This window comes from Natator depressus, chromosome 3 (assembly GCF_965152275.1).
Source record: "Natator depressus isolate rNatDep1 chromosome 3, rNatDep2.hap1, whole genome shotgun sequence".
In the NCBI taxonomy this organism is placed as follows: Eukaryota; Metazoa; Chordata; order Testudines; family Cheloniidae; genus Natator; species Natator depressus.
This window is the reverse complement of record NC_134236.1, coordinates 155963033-155986813: the sequence shown is the minus strand read 5'-3', so window position 1 is coordinate 155986813 and position 23781 is coordinate 155963033. Positions and strand designations below refer to the sequence as shown.

Sequence of the window (23781 nt, the reverse complement as noted above, 5' to 3'; positions counted from 1 at the left end):
CACAGCTCATGCTCTTTAAAGTCTTCTCTGTCCATAAGGATACAAACGTTGAAAGCATTTGTCCCTAACAGTAGTGAATCCTATACAACTCATTCATTAAAGTCTGAGAGCATTACATGCACCTGGCAACTTGAAGAGTTTTATTAGAAATCAGATAGATTAGATAGCTGCATCCAGACGGTTAGCGATCACACTGCTAGAGGGAGATGATTGGCTCTGTCAGCATAAAGCAGCCTAATGCTACACAGTAATTAGAGTGGGTGGCAAGTGCCTTTTCCATTCCTTATTACACTGGGAGATGGCTGCCTTCTCTAGGAAAGCTGTGTTTGGAAGGTAAAAACAAAAAAATAATCTTAATCCATTTAGCCTTAGTCTTAACACAAGGTTGGGGAGAATTTTCTTTCTAAATTATGCTTTACAGAGCACCCTTGAGAAACCATCTTTAAAAAATTAAACAATCTGCTGTTTTATGATGGAATTTTAATTCCTTCTTTCTTGGTTTGATTTCTCTTTAAGAAATGGATTGTTGGTGTTTGTCTGATGGTGGTGGCGGTGGTTGGCTATTAGTTTGAGGAGTTTTTTATTTTATATTTTATTTTATTTGTAATTGTATCAACAAATGAAAAGGGAACAGTCCGGGAAGATGGTTTGATCAATAGTTCTCAAATGGGTTGCAGAATTGGGCCTCATGTTTCTAGACCAGTATTGAAATTTGGTTTTGCTTGTTTGTTTTCCTTAAATCCTTGTCTCCTGAAGTAATGTGATTATGAGAATCTCAGGCTTCCCTTAAAAAAAAAAAAAAAAAAGTAAGTTTCTAGCCATCGTGATTGCAAAGAAAAGTTTGAAAATTTGATCCCTAAACACTCAGACACTGGAAGGTAAATTAAAAGGTCCCCACATTTCTTAATTTTTCAAGATCTCATAATTTTTAAGCCAACCTCCTGATTGTTTGGGCCTGACTCAATTTTTGAATGCTTGAAGTTAGCCATGCTGCTAGCTTGTGGGGTCATCACTGTGAATACTGAGCATTGTGGCATGTACAATTCTGTAAGAACATACAAATTATACTTCTGAACATATGTCTTGGGGCTTGCAGGTAGAAGAATGTTGAGAATTTCTGGATGAGGTAACCTAATAGGCATCTCAACTCTAACCTCTTTGATTCTATGTCTTGTGCCTCCTAGCTCTTCTGTATTTTGTCAAGGTCACCCTTCCTCCTGGCAAAGATCTGTGCATTGGCATTTTCCCCCGTTAAAGTGTGTTTCTTCTAGAAATTTATCTGAAACAGTCTCTTCCTTTGGATTTCAAAGTTCCAGTTGTACAGGGTTTGGGGGGGGGGGGGGGAGAAAGCTTCTTTCCCTCCACTCTATCTATTGCAGTACATCAATACAAATTTGCCTCCCAATACAGTATTTTTAAAAAGTCTTCCGTTACAAATGCAGCATGTGTGCTGATGCCGGATTAACCTAATGAGCTTAAAATCTTATTTATACATGACATCTGTCAAGACAGAAACAAGGTACACAAGTCCCCTTAATCCACTAGCTCTAACCCAACACAGCTTTCACATGGTTTGTTTCCAATAGAAGAACGCTTTAAAGGAAACAAAATACAACGGGACAGTGTGTAGCTCTTTTAAGACAGGATCCTGGGAAGTAGGAAAAGTTCATTGTAATTAACAAGGCTATCTACAAAACTGGGAGAATTCTTGATGAAACCTTGGGAGAAAAATGACATGTTCCAGTACAGGATGAAACAGTAAGTTTTATTGTCTTCTATTCTTTACCTGATCATCTGGATATCTTTAACAGAAAATAAATCCAGGCAGAGAGACAGGATGGGCTGTACACCTTCCCACAGTGAGATTGCTAACCATGTTGCAAAAACCGGAACTAATCCTTTGAATAAACCCAAAGGTATCCTGCCTGTTGATCCTGGAGACGAATCATTCTCAATTCCATTGCTGGTCAAAGGCTCCACTTGTTATGACATTGACAAGTTCCCTCAGAGAGAGTCTCTGGGGAAAGATCACCAGCTGGAAAAGGAGGAGAAAACATCAGAGCTGATCAAAAATGTTAACTTCCATTTATCATCTGAGGATCTCTCTCTTTGCAAGATTCATGAGGAAGAGAAGAAAATTGAGAGGACAGCCACAGAGGCTGAAATAGCCATGTCTGAACTGATTGAGTCTCAAAAACATATAGCAGAAGACATACAGATCAAAAAGCAAAGCTCCTGCAAATCAGAGGCAACAGCTTTCACTTGGGATGACAAGAATGAAAGCAATGCAAAGCAGACCCCAAAGAAAAGGAAGAAGCAAAAAAGCCATAAACCAGTGAAACAGGGTCATCTTTGCAAACCCAAAGAAAAATCCACTCCACCTATATGCAAGCCTGAGAAAAAGGTGGATTTCCCAGATCAGCTTGTTAAGGCTCATCAAAATGCTTATGCCTACCTAAATCCCAACCTCTCCAAATATGAAGCTATCCTATGTATGGCCAATCAGGCTACCGAAACTCAGCTGCTTTTACAGCAGCTGGTGAGCTTTCTAGTGTTCCGCTTTGATGAAATCAACCAGCTCTTGGAAGAAATTGCCAATGATGGGGAAGAGCTCCTCAAAGAGGTGGGAGGAAATCTGGCTTGGCCAGCTGGAAAAGGGGATCCAAAAGAGCAGCCAGACCTGTTGCAGCAGTTACTGCAGTATACAGTCAACAAAATGCAGCTGCTAAATGGAACAGTGGCTTCCCTTACCTCCAGTGCCCTGCAGGAGACATGGAGCTACTTACAGTCTGCGGCCAGCAACTTGGAAGAAAAACTGAAAGCAAAACAAGGCTTTGATGAACGCCTGCTAAGGGCAATAAAATTGCTTGAAGCCTCTGCAGTGGTCTCCTCTCAGGCCCATGCTGATGATAGGACTCTGTATTCAGAAGACAGTGGCATTGGTGCAGACAATGAATCTATCAAAGAGTTCAATTCCCTTGATAAACTTGGAAGGCAAACAAGCTGTGATTCTTGTGCACATGATCATCCATCTCAGAAACACACTAGAATACCAGGAGAACATCTGTGTAACGGCACATTGTTGTCTGTTACAACTAGATCCCATGACTGTGCACTTGAAAGGCATTTTAAGGATATATTTTACCCATCTGTACACAGCAAAGAAGCAGCTTCTTCCCTGGGGGCAACACCAGAAAGTGTTTCTACCAGGCTCCAATGTTCAAATGTGACCAAAAGTCCTCCTTGTAATTCCCTCCAGTCTGATGCCACCCAGGAAGGTGAAAATTTCAAAGACTGTGAACCAATAGATTCTCCTTCTGCAAATGAACAGGAAGAGAGTACACAAGAGGAGGATGACAGTGATAATATAAGTCTATCAGAAATGGGGAAGGATACCCTGCCTAGAAGGCCAATGTCTTCACCTGCAGTAACAGATAAAACAAGGAGGCCATCCGTCAAAAGGATAGAAAATCCAGAGACTGAAGAGATGATACTAAAGATGAAAGATGCAATCAGTGAAAAAATCAAGTTTGTCCCAGCTAAATGTGGACGAAAGGAGTGGACAGAAGATGAAGGTGGAAAAGCAGCCCTAACAGCAAGACCCAGTACAGCAAGTGGTAGCCGGAAAACCTCAGTTAAACAAAGAAGGTCCAGGTCAGAGGAATCCCTCAGGAGCCGTGCAGAAGACCCAACCCTTTTAGAACTTCAAAGGACCCAAAAAGATCTCAACAAAAGATTAGAAACATTTTATAAGCTTAATGGGAACAAAGAAACAGATGGGAAGCAGGAGATCCTGAAGCCAAGAGCAGCAGCTTACTTGCAGGACACTGAACATGCTACACCCAGATCGTCTACCAACAAACTGAAGGCATCCCTCTCTAAAAACTTCAGCATATTGCCTAATCAGGATAAGGTCCCTTTACGTAAGTCCGAGCAAAACACTGTCAGTCATCCAGATGAGAGAAGGGGAAGGAAGCCTATAAAAGCCACTGTATCCACACAGGATTTATCGTACAGGAAAGAAAATGAGCCACCTGGGATAGAGAAATTGAATAGTGGTGGCTGTGCCCCTCGGAAATCTGTCAAGAAACTTATTGAAACTTTTAGTCCTTCCGAAGGCCTTGTGAAACCTACACATTTAAGAACTTTAGGACCAATAAAATGCATCAGAAAGTTTGGACTTCCAGTGATTCCTCCCACCATTCCCCTTCAGAGAGCACTGGCACCTTTAATTCACAAGCCTCGTGTTTCACCAGTAGGAGACATAACCCTTCCAAACACAAGTGCATCCCACTGTAACTTTCCAGCTGTCTTTCCACCTGTTGCAGAATTAAGCAGAAGTGACACAAATGAAGAAACGGATGAAGACTTGGAGAACCTGCCACCACCACCTCCTGAAATGTTAATGGACAGTTCTTTTGACTTATCTGAGTCTGAAGAAAGTACAATAATGGAAGGGAACTCTTCAGACGTTGCCAAAAAGCCTGCCAAAACAGAGCTTCATGCTACAAAGAGAATGCATATTTCTCCAAAGATAAAAGCCTCTCTACATTCCATTGACTTATTACCAAGTAAAAATATCAACAGCCCCAACATGACTGCCGGTAAAGTACTAAGAAACACTGGGGTGGACTCCAAATTTAGAAAATATTCATTGGAGCTAAATCCTACCAACATGTTCATCCACAGCCAAGAGGGTAAATTAGCATCCCAAAGGGACCATGAAATGAAAGAGGCTGCAGATCTGTATAAGCAATCGCATAAAATAATACCTCTTCAAAATCCCAGTGGAATTTCAACACAGAACAGAAACTGCTCAGAAAGTAAAGAGCCTGGCACAAATTTAGCATCAGTGCAAAACCAAAATCAAATTTATCCTGATTCACTTGGGAGAAATGAGAAAAGTCTAGCTTTTGTCAGAAGAATCTCCCCAACAAGAACACCCCCTTCTTCTCCACCCACCGAGAAACGACTCTCAAGTCCACCTGCATATCCCAGACACAACGTGCAGACTTTTAACCACGTAAAACCAAGCTTTCCTCCTTCTCACAGACAACCTAGTCCCCCAGCTAACCCCAGAGCATCAAGCCCTCCAATGCAAAAGAAGCTGCCTTCTTCACCAAACCAACGAAAACTGCCTAGCCCTCCAGTGGGGCGCAAACAAAGCCCACCAGCTCAGCGAAAGTTGTCAAGCCCACCTGCTCAGCGCAGAGAGGCAAGTCCACCTCCATTCTGCACCACCCCTTCTCCACCAGCCTCTCCATTGCGGTCCCACAAAGGACGACAAAACAGTTTGGATTCTGGTGATGAGCAACAGCTTCCTCCACCAAAGATTGCTAGTAATGCGCGTTCAATATTTTGCCCAGCAACTCCTTCTTTATTTGAAGCCAAGCCTCCATCACCACCTAGCAACTGCACTACAGAGGTCGCAGGCCAGCCTGAAGTTTCAGCTTTTGTCCAGAAAAACAGTGTGCTGCTCAGGCAGTGTGGGGATCAGCAGAGGAGGATGGCTATGAGTGCTGCCAACCCTCAGCCTTTCATAAAGAGAAGTTTCTCTGACCGCAGACCAGGAATTTACCTTCAACTTCCAGCTCCTGTCTCAGCTGGCAGTGAACCTCTACTTAACCAAGCAAGGTGAGAAACATTCTACTTTAAGTCAAGCACTTTGGGTTGTATTTTATGCTTTGTTTTTTTTCAGTTTTTGATGAGCGCTCAGTACAGTCAAAACTGTCCTATTTATGTGCAGAATAGCAATGCATCCACCATCCCCACCAATATTGCTTTAACCAAGACCTAAATAGACCATCTGTCAGGGTGGAGAAGATAGGTCACTCTCCACAGCTCATTCAAGCCTGTTTGTCCTGTCTGCTGAGACTGGCAAGCAGGGTAATAATGAATGCCATTTGGAAGGGTACTGCAGATCACCATATTCAATTCACAAAAGATATGAAATAACCCTCAAATGGTACCAGCTTTAGATTACTAAGGATTTAGGTTGGATTTGAATTGGCAACCTATTATCAATCCCTGAGCTAGCCAGTTCCGCAGTTGAATTCTATGTTTAAATATTTCAAAGCAGTAAGCACAGGTGATTTGCAGGTGGGGACCTCTTAAATTGTAAAGATCTATTTATAAAATTGTTACTTGAAGCCTTGAGCTAGTTATGTACATCTAATTTTTCAAAACTGGTCACGGATTGTGAGTGACTCAGTTGATGGATGCACCATTTGAGCTTGGTTTTCAAAGGCACAAGGCACCTGTGGCTACCAAGGACTTGGAGCTCTGATTGCTCAGCTCTTCTGAAAAACATCAGGCCCTAAAGGTCACATGATGGGCATGCAACAATTGAGTCACCCATAATCAGTGGCCACTTTTGAAAAATTTGGCCTTTAACCTCCCTACTCTTTAATTTACTCAACCACAAAGTGGGTAAACCTCTATCTGAAATCACAAGAGGGGCTATGACACTAAATATATTTTTGGCAAAATATTTTGCAATCATTAAATGGCATGTAAGTGCAAAATGTTGTTCTAATTTTCCCCATCTTAGTACCTTTAAGCTAATTAAAGCTTTAAGATACACAAAAGAATTGAGCCTCTCATGCAAGTAGTTTTTACTCATGCAAGCAGTCCTCCTGAAGTCAGTTGGACTACTCATTTGAATAAATATTTGCAAGACCAGCTCTGCATTTTGTGTGTGTGTACGCAACTGTGTCATCAGCACAGGAATGAGCTTGGCAACTGAATCCAGATAGATCCCAGAAAAACAGAGTCAGCTCCCAACTTCTCTCCTGTACTGTGAATGATATCACAGGTTATCATTACCAAAATAAAACAATGACAAAGTCTTCCACAAATGCTAATAGTTTTGCATCCTATACTCTGTTTTATTATACATTCTACTCTGACATTCTAAGCAAATTTCATCTCCTAAAGGACACCTTTTTTTTTTTATTATGTACAGTTTGAAATCAGCATGGTCTATTCCAATGTCTGTTAGCTGGAATGAATGTTTTCAAAAAGGCTTTATGTCAAACCTCATGAGAAGAAAGTGCTGGCAGTTTTATAGATGAATTTTAAAAACAGCCTATTATAAATCGTTAGTTAATTTCTGCTTCAGCACTGCATTTTATCTATGTGTTCCGGTTTGCCACAGCACAAATGATAATATAAAAAGACACTGCAATAAACCATTAAAAAAATCATCCTTTTCATGAAATATTTTATATTTTGTGACTCTGATCTATCTATCAATTTCTTTAGTCATTTTGGGAGAATGAAATATTTTTTGAGCCCAGTTCAGCTCTCCATTTACACCAATGTATATCCAGAGTAATTCCACTGAGTTACTACAGATATATACCAGGGTGAGGTAGCCCATTATTTACAGCTTGGACTGATTTAAGATGCAATGTTTTTTTCTAGGTTTAAAATAAATAAAATAAATTGCCCAGCCCCAGCTTTATAGACACTGCTTTGAATTTCATAATATACATATCAGAGCCATAATAGCATGCATGGTGACACAGACAGATGCCAGATGTTTTAGGAATCTGCCCACTGAATATTACCCACCGTTGAAGTACCCAGTATCACTGCCCACCACTTCATGCTCTAGGATACTGAAATATAATGGGTTCCACTGATCAGAGCCTCGGCATGCTGAGGCACAGGTACTGACTCATAGCCCTCACATTTTCATCAACAGTACAGTATGCTCTGATTCATCGCTCTCCTCAGAGCTCCTTAGCCATACAAGGCTGCCTCAGCTTCTCATTTCATTCCCCAAACAGAAGAAAAAATTCAAAAAACTTCACCCTTCAAATGTCAGTACTAGGCATCTGCCTGCACCATACCCTAGATCCCAACACCCTCAAATTCTGGGGAAGTTCATATTGCAGGCCCAGCTGTGGGTAAATTTCTTTTAACCCTCTTCTTTCCATTCCCTCCACCTTCCATTTCCTCTCCTCACCAAGCCTAACAAGGGCCCTTCCACACCCCTGTGCACCCTCTCCCTGATGAGAGCCAGCAGTGGCCTTCTCCCAGCAGGCTGACTTGTTTTCGCTGCCAGCCTCCTTCTCTGCATGGACTTATTCTGGGATCTGCCAGCTCCTCTCCACACCTGGATGGCCTCCTGATGTGCACAGCTACCTCCTGTGATGGCTGCCAGCCTCTGAGAAGGGACAGGAAGTGGCAGCAGAGGGAGGCAGGGCACATCGGGAGTGCAGACCAGAACAGGGGTTACTTTCCAGGGGGAAGTGGAGCCAGCAAGGGCACACTGTAGGCAAGAGTCCTGACCCAGCCTGCCTCTCAGCAAGTAGAAACTCTGTCTTCTTCAGTACAGCACCCTCTACCAGCTCCTTATTAACCAAAAAAACTGACTGCACTGAATTTAGGAAACTGATCAAACCTCAGGCATTTTACAAGGGCCTAAGGGTTAATCATTCAACCATTAGACATTTCAGTGGATATATAATACTGTATTCTCACATTCCAAAGCCTTAAGGCAGCTACATATTGCCAGTTTCTATAGTGAAACAACATGCCACAGAAATGTTCCTCCTTTCCCTCCTCCAGAGCAATGTGGTTTTTTTTCCTCCCCAGAATTACATTGTCCCGATTCCCAGACAGACAGTAAAGTGCTGGACCAGCAACAGGTTTAACATGTGAAATCTTGAGACCGTAGAGAGACAGAAATGGGGGAACTTTTTTTGTCGAAAGGAGAGAGCCTCAGTTTTCTAATAAGAGCATGCCTCTTGTCCTGGAGAGCCAGTAGGACATTAAAATCACAATGTTATTATGTTGGGAAGAGATATTTTACATTATTAGAGGTTGCTATCCCTAATTAGTTGGTGAACTAGGTAGGAGAGGGGGAGATGGATCCACAAGATTTCTCTCTTATTAAGTAGTCCACACAAAAGCGTAGGAAAATCAATGATTTACCCCATTTCTGAGACCTCTATGCATTTTTTGGGATTTTTCCTTCCATTTCTCCGCACTTTGGTAATTTTCCTTTTGCTGTAGTTAGGCTGCCAGGCTTGGCCCTAGGCAGAAGCAAATACAAACAACCACATGGGATCCTGTGGTGACCCAGCAATTCATCTCGACAGCCCAGTTTCCCTGTTCAGCAGCAGGACCAGAGGGAGAGGTAACTTTCATCACATTCTGCCAGTCATATAGATGAGGATGAGGGTTAATACACGTAAATGGAGTGTACTCACTTTTCATTTAGGGAATGGGGAGTTTAGCTTCGATTAGTTTACTCACTTCTTTTTTTACCTCTACACCATTGCATTTTGAGCATCAATAGCTTTGGGCCCTGTAAATTGTAGGCCACTCTTATATGAAACTCTGCTAGTCTTCCTGCATTCCCAGTGTTGCATTAGAAAACTGTGAATGCCTTCTCTCCAAGCGTATAAACCTCCCATTTAAAGCTCTGCAGGGTATCAAGATAAAATCTTAAACATGTCACTAGCCCCAGTTACAGCTGCAGCTAGAGCTCTGCACAGCTACTGTTACTTTATAAGTACCAAGAATCATGGGTTTAGGTTTCAGTATCCAAGCCACGACAACTTGATGCGATTTGGACAGGTAGATGTACAGAGCTACTTTGGTCTTTTCAAAGCCTGACCTCTGGGTAACAATCAACCCTGGTGGGCATGTTTTCAAGGCATACCTCGCATGACGCTTTGCTCGGGCAAATCCTGTTAATCCTTAGCAGGATTTGTCTGCATGTGTGTATAGTAAAAAATAGTATTTCGGTTGTACTGTTGCTCTCAGATTAAAGCCCTCCCCCACGGGAACAGCTGAGATGGAAGGAAGCTTAAAATAAAAGCTATTTGGATTTCATTCAATTCAGAGAAAAGAAGAGGAACTGATTCAGTGACAGGACCAAAAGCAAAACTTTGGATATGAATCCTCCCAAACTTTGGGGAAGTTTGGATCTGGATAAGAACTTCATGCGTAATACACTTGGCTAAATCTATTCATCCAGTACCAGTCTAGCACTAGTTCCACCACAACAGAGAGGCAGGACAATCCAGCGGTTAGAGCATTAGCCTAGGACACAGGAGTCCTGGGTCTAAGTCCCTGCTTCACCACAGACTTCCTATGTGACCTTGGGCAAATCACTTAGCCTCCCTGTGCCTCAGTTCCCCCTATGTAAATCGGGATAGTAATTCCAGCTGCATAGAGGTTAAACACCATTAAAGATCATGAGGCAATCAGTTACTACAATAATGGGGGGGGGTCTAATAAGTATCTGTGATAAGATAGATAGAAACTTCCCTTTTGGGGATCTGGATCCCAGCTTTGTAGCTCAGACTCTTCTCTCACTGTAAGTGACTCTGTTTGTCCATCTGTACATTCAAACACATCACAGTGGCTTTCATGCAATCACATATTACAATGTTTGGCTCCCAACAGATTTTCAGTGGGAGGAGATTACAATGTATTTGGCATCAGGAAACAGGGACCAGAAAGAAAACCTGTACTGTACTAAACAGCTGAATTGGAGGAAGGTTTTTGCAGAATGCCTTGATGCATTTCGTTTTAATGGGTTAACATGCTCTCCTTAGCGTTTTAAAAAAGGACATGGTTCATTAGCCTCTTTTCTTAATCCTCTTTTCTATCTGCAGCATGGAGGAGAGTCCTAGAAAGGAGAGTGATTCCTGGAACAGCACATGCTTCTCTGAGTTCAAGGGATCCAGCAGGTCTGCTTCTCATCCTGAACTCTACATTGTGGGCCAGGGGCTCCACAGCGAGTGACAATACAATCTGCTTGGAAGATGGACGGTATGGCTCAAGGCAGAGGATCCTCGTGTGATTAAATATCTTAGTCCCAGGCTCCAAAGTATGGCTTCAGACCATATCAAAGAGGAATAAGTACAATATAATTGCACCTGCAAACCCAAACTGACCATGACTTCCTAATTAAATATCAGCAGGGTGCTTGTCAGCTACTTCTCTCTTTCATGGTGTTTTACAATTTTACTAAAAGACTTAAATTTAGTACCAGAAACAATAAAATATTGGAAAGACACAGGTCAGATTAGTACTATTTTATAAAGACAGGGTCCTGCTGCCAAATCTTTTGTTGCACTATTTAACTAAAATGGTCCCAGAGGTGCAGAAATTAACATTAGGTGACATGACATTTATTCAAAGCTTCTGTTTTAAATCAAACCTGACCCCATTGGAATCAATGGCAAAATTCCCGCTGACTAAGTGTAGCCAAGACTTTACCTTCTGTGTTCCACAGGCATGCAGGGAATAAAATCAAGTCCAGTTAATAAAAAATAAAGTTGTTTTTTTTTAAAATAGAAGATACATTCCTCCTGCAGAGAGGTTTTGATCTTATTACATACGGTTAACCATTGTGTATTCTCATCACTTCTAGTTCCCAGAACAAGAACCTTAATCCTTCTTAGAGAAACATTGTAATACCTAATCAGCCAAGAGCACCTACATGACTGCACATTTTACAATATCCTGTTCTCCCACAGGAAGGTCTGTTCTCCTTTTGATCCATGAATTAAGATGGAATTTATCCCACTTCCACTGAAGATTCTGGAAGGACCCCTGTTGACTTAAATGGCAGTTGGATTGGGCACCGTCAAGCAGCTAGAGGATATTGGTAGGCAGCGCCAACGTCTAAGTATGAGAATTCCCTTTCTTAGATCAAGTGAAATAGCAGCTCTTTTTGGATCCAAGGCTCCACGGCTTTCATCCAAAATCCTTCACAATATGTATATTTTTTAAAACAATTGGGTATTTTCAGACTATTGGACCTCTAGGTTTTGACACAAAAGCTCGTTCATGTTTTGTAACACATTCTGTATTTACTCATCTTTGATCAAAGGATTAGGGTCCCCTTTATAACTAGTATGCAGCTTTTTAACTAATACTGGACCTCTTTCCAACTGTGATTTGGACAATGTAATATCTGGGGGGGGGGGAGGAGGAGAGAACCCTGTAAAATTCTACCCCTTATTTATAGATTTTTCTCTGGCTCTCAACACTGTGGTATCTGAGCATTTCACATACACAAATGATTTTTATCCTCACCCACCAGTTTTACAGAGGAGGAACTGAGGCACAGAGAGATGAAGATGCACGGAGTAGAAGATCACATAGGAAGTCGGTGGCAAAGCTGAGAATGGGACCTTGACCTATTGAGTCCTAATCAAGTGCCTTAACCACAAGACAGCCTTCCTCTGTCTTCTTTTTAATACACTGAAACCGTGCCATTCTCCACCAATGACAAGGCAAAAGACCTCAATAATAGCATTTATTCCATTCAGTTATTACTAAGTAATTTCATTTCCTCTCTCACTTAAGGCCTTATGTTAAAATTTCCTGTCATCGATATTCTACAAATGGCAGGTTTATCAAAAAGTGTTTACTTATGTTTTCCAAGGACCGTGTCCTGCCCTGGCCCAAGATTAATAGCACAACAAGGAGGAGAAAAGTTGCTGGTAGATATATCCTCTGCAAAAAGATTTCTGCTGGCAGAGAATGTTCAAGAATCCAATGATCTGGAAGAGCACTTTGCTAGTCCACTCACCAGGAGCAATGCATGTCCTGCTAGAGGCAGTATAGTGTATGTGCTAACTGGCTAGGAAGACCAATAAGGCCTTTTGTCTTGAAAACCACTTACCCTTGAGGATGTGATGCATGTGCTGACATGTTAACTCAGGGGCTTTCCTAGCACTGTCTTGGACATTAGGAAGGAAACTCCCTGGCAAATGAGAAAACACACAGCTTATGCAGAATTTTGGAGCTGGCCTGAATGTGTTGTAATGAACTGACTAGTGTGTATTTATACTACTGCCCTCTATTGGATAGAATCTGATGGCTCAAGTGTGTGTCATAGAACCTATACTACTTATAGCTAAGAGATTATCTTTTAGCTTACGTAGGGGGGTACTGAGCATTTGGAGAAGAAGAGTCTATGTTCTCATCAAGGAGTAAGAGGGAAGGTCCTCTCATGGATCAGTAACTAATTAAAAGACCGGAAACAAAGGGTAGGAATAAACAGTCAGTTTTCACAATAGAGAGAGGTAAATAGCGGAGTCCCCAAGGATCTGTATTGGGGCCACTGCTGTTCAATATATTCATAAATGATCTGGAAAAAAGGGTGAACAATGAGGTGGTAAAGTTGCAGATGATACAAAATTACTCAAGATAGTTAAGTCCAAAGCAAAGAATCACAAAAGGATCTCACTAAACTGGGTGACTGGACAAAATGGCAGATGAAATTCAGTGTTGATAAATGCAAAATAATGCACATTGGAAAACATAATCCCAACTATACATATAAAATGATGGGGTCAAAATTAGCTCAAGATGATGTTGGAGTCATTGTGGATAGTTCTCTGAAAACATCTGCAGCTGTAGTCAAAAAAGCTAACAACGTTAGGAACCATTTGGAAGGGGATAGGTAATATGACAAAATATGTAACGCCAATATATAAATCCATGGTACGCCCACATCGTGAATATTGCATGCAGTTCTGGTCACCTCATCTCAAATAAAGATGTATTAGAACTGGAAAAAGTACAAAGAAGGGCAAACATGATTAGGAGTATGGAACAGCTTCCATATGAAGAGAGATTAAAAAGAGTGGGACTGTTCTTCTGAGAAAAGACATGACGAATGGGGATATGATAGAGGTCTATAAAATCATGAATGATATGGAGAAAGTGATAAGGAAATGTTATTTATCTCTTCGCATAAGATGAGAACCAGGGGTCACCCAATGAAATTAATAGGCAGAAGGTTTTAAACAAACATAAGGAAGTACTCCTTCACACAACACAGTCAACCTGTGGAACTCATTGGCAGGGGATGTTGTGAAGGCCAAAATATAACTGGGTTAAAAAAATTAGATAAGGTCATGGAAGATAGGTCCATCAATGGCTCTTCAGCCAAGATGGTCAGGGAAGCAATCCTACGCTCTGGGTGTCCCTAAGCCACTGACTGCCAGAAGTTGGGACTGGACAATTCGATAATTGCCCTGTCTGTTCACTCCAGCTGAAGCATCACTCCCTCTGGCACCATCCACAGTTGGAAGACAGGATACTGGGCTACACGGACCATTGATCTGACCCAGTATGGCCATTCTAATGTTCTTAGTCTTGTTGCTGCATGAGGTTCTGAGTGGCCATGATGTGCAGTATAGTAACAGTATTGACAGCCTACCTGGCTATTGTTTTGTTACAGTATATTTTTGGCCAATGCTTGTAATTGCACATAAATCCAACATTCCTGGCACCAAAGAGTTTTATAACATTGTATTAGCTTTTGTAAGATTTTTTTACTGCTGTAAAGTAGCCCAGAGTTTATATGTATATAGGTGTGAATATACTCTCTCTCTCTCTGTATATATGTGTATACTAAGAGTGTAAATATTTATTCAAAATGGTTTTTGCTGATTTCTTACCCAGAGTGTTAAACATGTACTCTGTGCTATAAAAATAAAGGAAATGTTTTCAAGTGCAGTGAGTTAATATTGTTTTCTTTTTAAGTGGAAAAGGCCCTTATAGCAATTATTTTACATTGAACCTTCATTAACAAAAAATATGTTCCCCTAAGTTAAAAGATCCCGAGTGGAGAGGATTGGCATAGCTAATAACTATTCCAGCCTATTAGCCCCTTTGCTCTCCAATTTAAGCTTAGTTTGGCACCAGCTGACAACATTGTATTAATTTCAGTTGAGATTCTATGTAAAGTTACTGCAAACACAACCACCTTGTGGAGGCAGCAGCCAAAGGGTTAACACCGGAATGTGTTCAGTGAAGCGGCTCCTCATTGCAGAAGAAGCCATATTAGCTCTAGACACACGCCGTGCCCTCCTGTACACTCTGTGAAGCTAAATGCAAGGTAAAGTTGCACCTGTGCTTCTCATCACATTTCACTTGTCTTGCAAGAAGATTCAAACAGTATCAGCTTTCCAGCTGGGAGCTGCTGTTTGCATAGCCATGAGGTAAGTGCTCTGTGCAGCATTTCATCTGCTGACCTTGAGCAGGCTGAGAGCTTGTCCAGCGCCAACTACCAGTGACACTGCTTAAATCTTAAAGTGTGAAATGACAAGGCCCTTGGCATCTACAGACAACAACCTGAAACCACCATAGACAGGGCTGATTGCTTCCTTTGGCTTCAAAAACTACCTCAGCTCTTAGAAACAGACTTGTGAATACTGCTCAAGTTAGTGATACCCTATGAAATAAAATAGTAATAACAGTACTTGTACAGTATTTCTAGAGCTCCTTCCATCCAAGAGTCCAAAGAATTTCATAATCATTAAGTCATCCCTATGAGCCAGTTATTTTGAGACGCAGTTGTTATCCCCCATGTTATAGAGGGGAAGAAACTAAGGCACAGAGCAATTAAGGCGCAGATCCACAAAGGTACTTAGGTGCCTAAATCCCAGATTTAAGCACCTAAATCAGAGCAGGGGGACTGGACCCAACATCTCCCACATGTGCGTGGGGGGTGTGCCCTAACCAGTGGACTACAGACTCTGTCTCTTTCTCTCGCCCTCCTCCACTTCCCCAATGACTGTTCCAATGTCGATAAATACCTAAATAGTCATTAGGTAAGAGAGAGACTTACTCTGTAGCCCAGTGCTTAGGGCATCCACTTGGGAGGTGGTGAGAGAACCAGGATCCAGCTCCCCTGCTCCAGTCACTGTCATTATTTGTCTATGGTGGATCAGCTTCAACAGGAGAGACTGAGGGAACCCCCCACCATCAGAATATCCCAAAGCTCAGTGGTTAGAGCACCTTCCTGAGTGGTGGGAGACGCCTGTTCAAATCCTTTTCTCCCCCCTGTGGCAGAGAGGAGGGAATTGAACTCTGGTTACCCACATGCCAGGTGAGTGCCCTAACCACTGGACTAAAAATAAGGTGGGCACCCAGCAGCTTTCTCCTCCTCTACTATTTTGTGTGGAGCGAGGCAGAAGTCTACCTAATTTCTGCAAAAAACACCTTAGGTACCTAAGCCACCTGACTCCAGGCAGCTGGTTCCCTTTCATGAAAGGCCAAGCAGAGATAGGCACCTACCTTCAAGAGAGAGGCAGGACTTAGCCCACACTCCTCTCACCAGCACCTCCAATTGGCCAGTGTAGGCAGCTCCATGTCTAGCATTATGGGGTTTGTGGGTCGCAGTCTACAGTGCCTGTCTCTCCCCATTCATTGTATGGGAGCCTAGGTGCCTAAATCGGCTTTGTGGATCGCAGTGTATTCTTGTGATTTTCTAGGTGCCTAAAAGCAAGGCGCTGTGCCGCTCAGGATTGCAATGCCTAAGTCCCCTCTGGATGCCACCCCAAGTGACTTGCTCAAACCATCCTGTGTCATCAGTTAGTGAATCGCCAGTACTTCCTGAAAAACAATCCGTTTAGAGATGATTCAACCATTTTTCTTTCCACATCAGATAAACTTAATTCCATCCAGGGTTACCATGTCTGTGTGTGCCCCCCTTCCAGACAAGCCCTTAAAAACGAAGCGCTAAATCCACCATTCTACTTAGACATTGCAATACTGAGTGTTGCAACAGCTAACCCCTAGGCATTCTGCTACCTAGTGGAATCTCAGCCCTGAATTAGGCATGGGGAGACTTGGGCATCTAAAAAAGGGATTTACAGAAGCCAGCATGCTGACCAGGGAGCTGTGTAAGCCAGACAGGAGAGAAATTCAGAGGAAAGGCCCCAGATTCATAAGGTTCTTAGGCTCCTAACTCCCACTGATCTGAGCATCTGACTGATGGGCTAGAGGGAGGCACCTATCTCCGGTTGGGATTCTCAGCCATGAACCCTCTCCTGGAGTTAGGTTCCAAAGCCAGATCAGCAGCCCCGTCTCACAGAAAAATTCACCCCATTAGAGCACTCACCTAAATCTGGGCCTCCCATGTCTCAAGTAAGTGTCCTGACCACTGGATTATGGATTATTCTGGGGTGGGTCTCAAGCGCTCCTGTTGGTATAAACAATTAAGCAGTCTTAGGGCAGAGTCGTGAACTTGGGTCTCCCGCAGCCCAGGTGAGTGTTCTAAGCTGGGACAGAGACTAGGACACACACACCTGAGCCTGAAAACACCCAATTGACTCACTCTGGCCATCCATTGTTTGTGTACAGACCGATCCAGCTGAAAATGCTGACCCCACAGGCAAGCTAGGTGGGGGAACACCGACTTGAGAATCCTGTTTTGGGACTGCCAGTGCTTCGGCTTCAGTGAGGGCCCTGAGCAGCTTTTCAGCTGTGGGCGGCTTCTGTGCTTAGGCAACTTTGCGCACGCCAACTGGCGGACACTTAGTCACCTCTGGGGTTAGGCGGAAGCTGAGCAATGGTTTTGAGAACATCAGTGGTGCCTAAATATTGGACTTGGGCACCTAAAGACGCAGTTAAGTCCCTAAGTACCATTTTGTACCTAGCCAAAAGATCCTGTGTGTCCTCTCCATAGACATGGAAGTTGTCATAGCACTTTTAGTACAAGTAGGGTCTTATCCCACTGTCCTCCTCAGCTACAGTCTATAATCAGCCAAACCAAAACTCTGGATTGGAGCATCGAGCATTTTGGATCAGGATCCAAGCTACTCATCATAGGCCCACCACCATTTATGATGAATACTTATAAGAATAATGTCACAAACAGAGGTTGTGACTTCCGCTGGGGAATAGGTGGCAGGAGTAGGGGACAAAGATAAAGGACCTTGCAACTTTTCCATACTAGAATAAAACCAGTCTCCAGCACTCATCTCACACTTACCTACTCTCTGTCCCTCCATATAGTCTCACCACTGTTAGTGCAAGAGCTTTCTCTCAGCTTCTGCCCCCTGGAACAACCTTCTTGTCTCTCTGCACTGTATTGACACTCTTCATTTCAAAATCTCTTCTCCCACCTTTCAGCCTCTTAATTTTTCCTCTCCCTTTGCTAACATTTAATTCTGTGACCAAATTATTTAACACAGTCAAGGCTTTTGGGTGATAGTGGTATGAAAGATGCAATACAGAGTATATATATATATATATTTTACCGCTTTGTCAATACGGGGCCTGTATGCTAAAATATAGGCAACACTGCCTGCAGACAAGGTGCTTTCTAAAAGTTTTCTATGAGGCCTGAGTTGCTCTTTAATCAGTTGTATAATTAACGGCTTTGGACACTGTAGATGTCATCAGTTCTATCATTTTTTATTCTTAATTACTACTATTGGACCTGGAGCCCCAGTTGAAGCAAAGGGCAGCTAATAATGATCCTAGCCTTCCCCAAAGCAATCATTACGAAGCTATGAACCAAACTTTCCTGACTTTCCCCCAGCAGCGCAAAAGATCCTACATACAACAGGGCTGAGATTTACTGTATAGCCTGCAACTAAAAAATGTTACCAGCTGCACAGCTTTTAAATCTGAGGCAAAGAAGTTAATCTAACTGGACCGTTTCCATCTTGCAGCCTCACTTCCTCCCAAGCATAATATCACTTTAATACCTGGTCTATCCTCTACTGGGAATTAAATCCTACAGTGGCAGAGGGCTGGACACAATGATCAAATAGGTTTTCCGTCTCTACCCCCAAAGAGTCTGTTGAAAGTTTCTTTCTTTTGGTGTATGCCTGGAAATATAGTTAGTATAAGGATGGGGAATCCAGGCAAGAGGTGAATGCATCTCTCCTAACTATTTTGAATATAAAACTTTAATAATATTTTGACTCTAACATATATAAAAGGTCAGAGCTCTGCCACAGCGTATATACGCGCGCACACACACACACACGCACACACACTGTGGCAGAGCTCCGACCTTGTCCCTGTGGGTCCTGCACTTCCAGGCAGTTTATGCTAGCCTCGGAGGCTCACTGCGACCCTCCACATAGCCCTTCTTTCTCTAGATCCAGGATACAGTCTACTGAGCCTTTTTCATCATAAGCCAGCAAGAAGTTGGTGAGAGAACTCCCACAGTCTCTGTTGTCCCTACGGTCTTATTCCAGAACAGTTTAGCCTCCTGTCCTGACAGGGGCCTGTCGCCCCCTCCCAGGAGGTGTTTCTGTAGTGGCAGGTTGGGGGGAACCCGGGCCCACCCTCTACTCTGGGTTCCGGCTCAGGGACCCTAATGGCAGCAGCTGTTGGCAGCCAACCTTTTACTGCCAGAGTTGCTACATTTCCCTGGACCACTTCCCCACAGCTCTCCCGCTTCGCTCTCTTAATGCCTTCTTCACCCTTACCTTAGGGCTCCCTTGCCAGTGGCTTGAGGGTGTCTTCATTACTCAGCCCTTCAGCCGCACTGCCTCTCCTCTAGCTCTCCTCAGCCTGACTGGAGTGAGCCCTTTTATAGTATCAGAGGGGCCTTAATTAGAGTCAGGTGTTCACATTAGCTTAACAGCCTCACCTGACTCTTTGCAGGTTAATTGGAGTCAGGTGTTCTCATTAGCCCAATGGCTTCAACTAACTCCTTGCAGGCTATTTGGAGGCATGTGTCCACCCTAGCCTGGAGCAGCCCCAGCTCTGGTCAGTCAGGGAACAGAAAACTGCTTATCCAGTGGCCAGCATATCTGCCTTCTACTACTCTACTGTACCCAACTGTCCTGGGGTCTATCACAATACACACATACTAAACTTCACAAAAATGATGGGGTGCAAGTAAGCATTATCCCCAATTTAAAGAGGGGATACACAAAAGCACAGAAAAGTTCTCTACTCTGATCATTAAACCATTCTTCTAGGACAACAATCCACATAGCAAATAAATTGCCACCTGTTACAGAGGATCTAGTAGAGGCAAACTAAAATAATTCAGAAAAGAATATGGCAAATAAAAAATTGGATAATACAGTCTTCTTGTTGAAAAACTTCAGTATTTATCCTGGAAATTGTCTTCTCTCATGAGATCTGGTAAGTGATCTGCTCCTGTAACAGTTTCCCCTACATTAGTGGAATCTCAGTTTTCACTGCAAGGATGTCTTCTGAAGTACAATGACTCATACAAACATTTTGTGTGCCACAAATAAAAATACAAGATATTTTTGGCAGGTCTGAACAGCTGTGCTCCCATGTAAATACCAATTAAAAGCATGGGCTTGTGTCTCCAGGGAACAATGCAATGTACGTGGTACTGAAATGGTCTCCCAGGATCACCTGATATTTTAAGTAAATTCCAGTATTAAGGATGGTGGTTATAATTTTAAAGACTTCTTGGTTTAGGTCCTAACCTAGAGTCCTAATCGAAATAGGTTTGCTGAACCCATCCTCATTGCTTGGTCTCCTACCCAGCAGCAGTCTCACTTCACAGAAACCATTCTGCAAAAGGGAGTAATCTGCAGGTTACCACCTCAGCAGAGGGTCTCTGAACAAGGAAGAAGGATGGAAAGTCTGTGCTGTCGACTATTGGCAAGAGAGAGTGGAAAAAGATCAGATTGCATCTGCCTGAACTGTACTGGCTCTGCTGAGAAATAGCAGATTTTCAGTTTCCAACCCTGCCACGTTGTCTCGACCTTCACAAGGTCAAAATAGTTGGACTGGGCTTTGACATACAAGAAGATTGGAAATCTCAGGCACCGTGGAAGCCAGGAAGCACATCTAGGCAGTTGCTGTAATTCCCAATCCCCTTGACTGAGTAGTTGTGCCCCGACACCCTGTGTCCCTCCAGTACACAGTGAAACCTGTTTTAAGGGACCTCTCCAAGGGGCCAGCAAAAATCAGCTCCCTGATCTTTAACTAAATGTTAGATAACAATATCCTGGAGACGTTCAGGATCCCTTTGTGGTCTCCATTTAGATCCCTTTCTGCATAGGGGTGCTGCTCCTAATGCAGGCTGCACTGTTCCTCGGCCTACCTGGGGTGATGGTGACATCCCTATAACATGGGGCTACAGCTCTGTGGCTTACTATTTAAGAGGACTTAAAACAAGTGCTGCCAAGAGATAACAGTCCTGAAGACTAGAGACTGGCCACCAGAACCATTCCTCCCAAGCCCTCTTTTTCTCCCCATTTCTCATAAAATAGGACCCAGGTCCAAACCATCCCGGCTTTCAGTTTTGCATCTCTAAAGCCCAACCCATGTTGCTATTTCCACAAACAATACTCATGATGCTATCATCAGTGGAGGGGGTCAATGCACCATGAATGCCTTTCACTTTCCCCTTTGAAAACTAAAAGCCATATCCCCAGCGAGAGGAAAAAAGCCTTGAAGTCAACAGACTTATGCTCATTTATACCAGTTGAGAATCTAGTCCTTAAATGTTCATTTTTGTTTTACTCTGATGCATTAAATAAAGACCTGAAGGGGCTTTTTCCTGCTTAGTTTTTTTTTTTTTTTTTTTTTTTTTTTTTTAAGGGCAGGTGTTGTCTACTCCCGTTTTTCCTGAAAGACTCGGAGGGCTGTTGTGAAGATAAATTCCCAGCTTGGTGATGTTGACCATGTCAGTACCGGTGTGGATTTGGGATGGGGGATTCCATTCTTCTCTGCCACCTATGAACGATCCCTGCTTGAGCTGTGTGCAGCTGTCAGGATTAGGCCCATAACTGATGGGAGATACAACAGGTTTCAACAGAGCGATTCAAAAAACCTAATTCATAAACATCACACACACACTCCTGCCTGTAACACCAGAAACTGGCTGCCATGATTTTAGCATTGAGATGTTATTGTTCACACTGGGTTATGAACTGGTTTTTCCAAGGTATACGGATAACAATAGCTACCAATTAAACTAATGGCTTAAAAGGCCCCGCTTAAACTAATATGAAACCAAATACAATTTTTTAAAAATAAGGAACTAGACCAGAGGTCCCCAAACTGTCAGGCACACCCCCTGAGGGGGGCATGGAGGAATGTTCGGGGGGGCATGACGGGTCTGGGCTAGTCCCCACGGGGGGAGCAAGGAGGGAGCACCACCCAGCTCTGCTCTGGCCCCACTCACAGCTGCAGCCCTGGCTCCTGGCCCCGTGCCTGGCCCCATCCCCGGCCCCATCCCCTGCCTCGGTGCTGTTCTGCATCCGGCCATGCACCTGGCTGCTGGCCCCCACAGCGGTCCGGCTGTGGTTCCACTCCTGCCCCCATCCCCATGTTGGATCATATTAAAGAAGTTCTGTATTAAAATCACAAATGAGTTTGATTCCCCATAGTTTAAATTCCAGGGTATTACTAATTAAGAGGTCTCTTGGTTTTTGGTACTGTTTCTCTCCCTCTGTGTGTGAAACTTGCAAGCTGCTAATTGCGTTAGTACATTCTAAGACAGAGTCTGTTCTCAAAGCAATTCACAGAGAGAGAGACTCAAAGCAACAGAAACAGCACTCAGAGACTCCCCGCCCTTTTGTTGTATTAACAATTGTGATTAAAATAGAGATAGAGGATGTATGTGGATGGATGCTTGGTGTGGATAATAACTGAATGATCAGGGAGGTGCCAGCCTAAGAATCCAGTGTCCATCGGCTGAAGAAGGCATCAAGTGGAAATAACCAGAGGACCCCTGGAGGGCAGACTGGAATCCACCCAACAGCCTCAAGAATGGGAGAACCAAAGAACAAGATAACATCTAGCAGCAGGGAGCCGTCAGGAATGTGCCATCTGCTGATTGATTCAGCAACAGCATGATGAAGCAATTTGCATAGACTGGCATAGGAAGAAATTCCTATAAAAATAGACTCTAAGAAGTGAGAACTTTGGGGTCTGATTCTGCAAACCAACTTCCAGGAGCATCAGATGAGCATCTGACAAGGCCCTGCTCCCTCCTCATGTCCAGGCCACCTGGCCAGTGGCTTGGCATGAGCAACTCTAAGGCTGGTAACTATGATGACAACCTTGCAGAACCTCTGTGTGTGTGTGTGTGTGTGTGTGTGAATGTGTGAATAAATATGAGATTGAATGGAATGTTATAGCTATAACTAACTGCTTACTATGATAACAACCTTGCAGAACCTGTGTGTGTGAGTATGAATGAATGAGTGAATAAAGATGAGATTGAATGGAATGTTACAGCTGTAACTAACTGCTTACTATGATTCTTTCTGTATTCACAATAAATGTGGTATTTTGCCTTTTTCCCTTTAATAAGATCCTGCTGGTTTTTAATTTTATTGGTACAACATTTTGGTGGAGAATTGCGAAAGGGGGAATATTGGTAAAAAACCTCAGTTATTGTAAATATTGGTGTGCACACCGCCAGCTCTAGTGAGCTAGGCATTTCTATTAGGTTAACCAGACCTGCTGGCCTCCGAGAAGGTAGCAGGGAAAACAGATTAAACCAGACCTGCTGGCCTCCGAGAAGGTAGCAGGGAAGAACAGATTAAACTAGACCTGCTGGCCTCCGAGAAGGTAGCAGGGAAAACAGATTAAACCAGACCTGCTGGCCTCCGAGAAGGTAGCAGGGGACCTGCTGGCCTCCGAGAAGGTAGCAGGGGACCTGCTGGCCTCCGAGAAGGTAGCAGGGAAGATCAGGTTAACCGGACCTGCTGGCCTCCGAGAAGGTAGCGGGGAGAAATAGGTTAACCAGACCTGCTGGCCTCCGGGAAGGTAGCAGGGGACCTGCTGGCCTCCGGGAAGGTAGCAGGGGAAAAACGCATAGATTAAGCTATGATTTCAGAATCTAGGCTGTGTCACTTGCTAAGTAATACCAGCAGTGACAAAGAGATTGATATATCCATGTTAAGATGTTTAAAAGAAAACAGGGTAAGCCAGTACCAGAGGGAGGAATGGAGTCAGAAGGAACTCCAACCTCACCTTTTGTTAAAGAAATTACACCTTTTAAACAAAACCTTCAATAATTTGGGCACAGTCCTTGGACTAAACAAG

At 43.3% G+C, this 23781-nt stretch overlaps 1 protein-coding gene across 1 annotated transcript; it reads left to right on the top strand.

The window, feature by feature from the left end:
* Positions 1–1837: 1837 nt before the first annotated feature.
* On the top strand, positions 1838–12600 carry PCARE (photoreceptor cilium actin regulator). Its single transcript, XM_074947091.1, has 4 exons — positions 1838–5634; positions 10638–10794; positions 11505–11635; positions 12074–12600. Exons 1-2 carry the CDS (start codon positions 1838–1840, stop codon positions 10765–10767), a joined length of 3927 nt encoding a protein of 1308 aa, XP_074803192.1. The 3' UTR covers positions 10768–10794; positions 11505–11635; positions 12074–12600.
* Positions 12601–23781: the final 11181 nt, after the last annotated feature.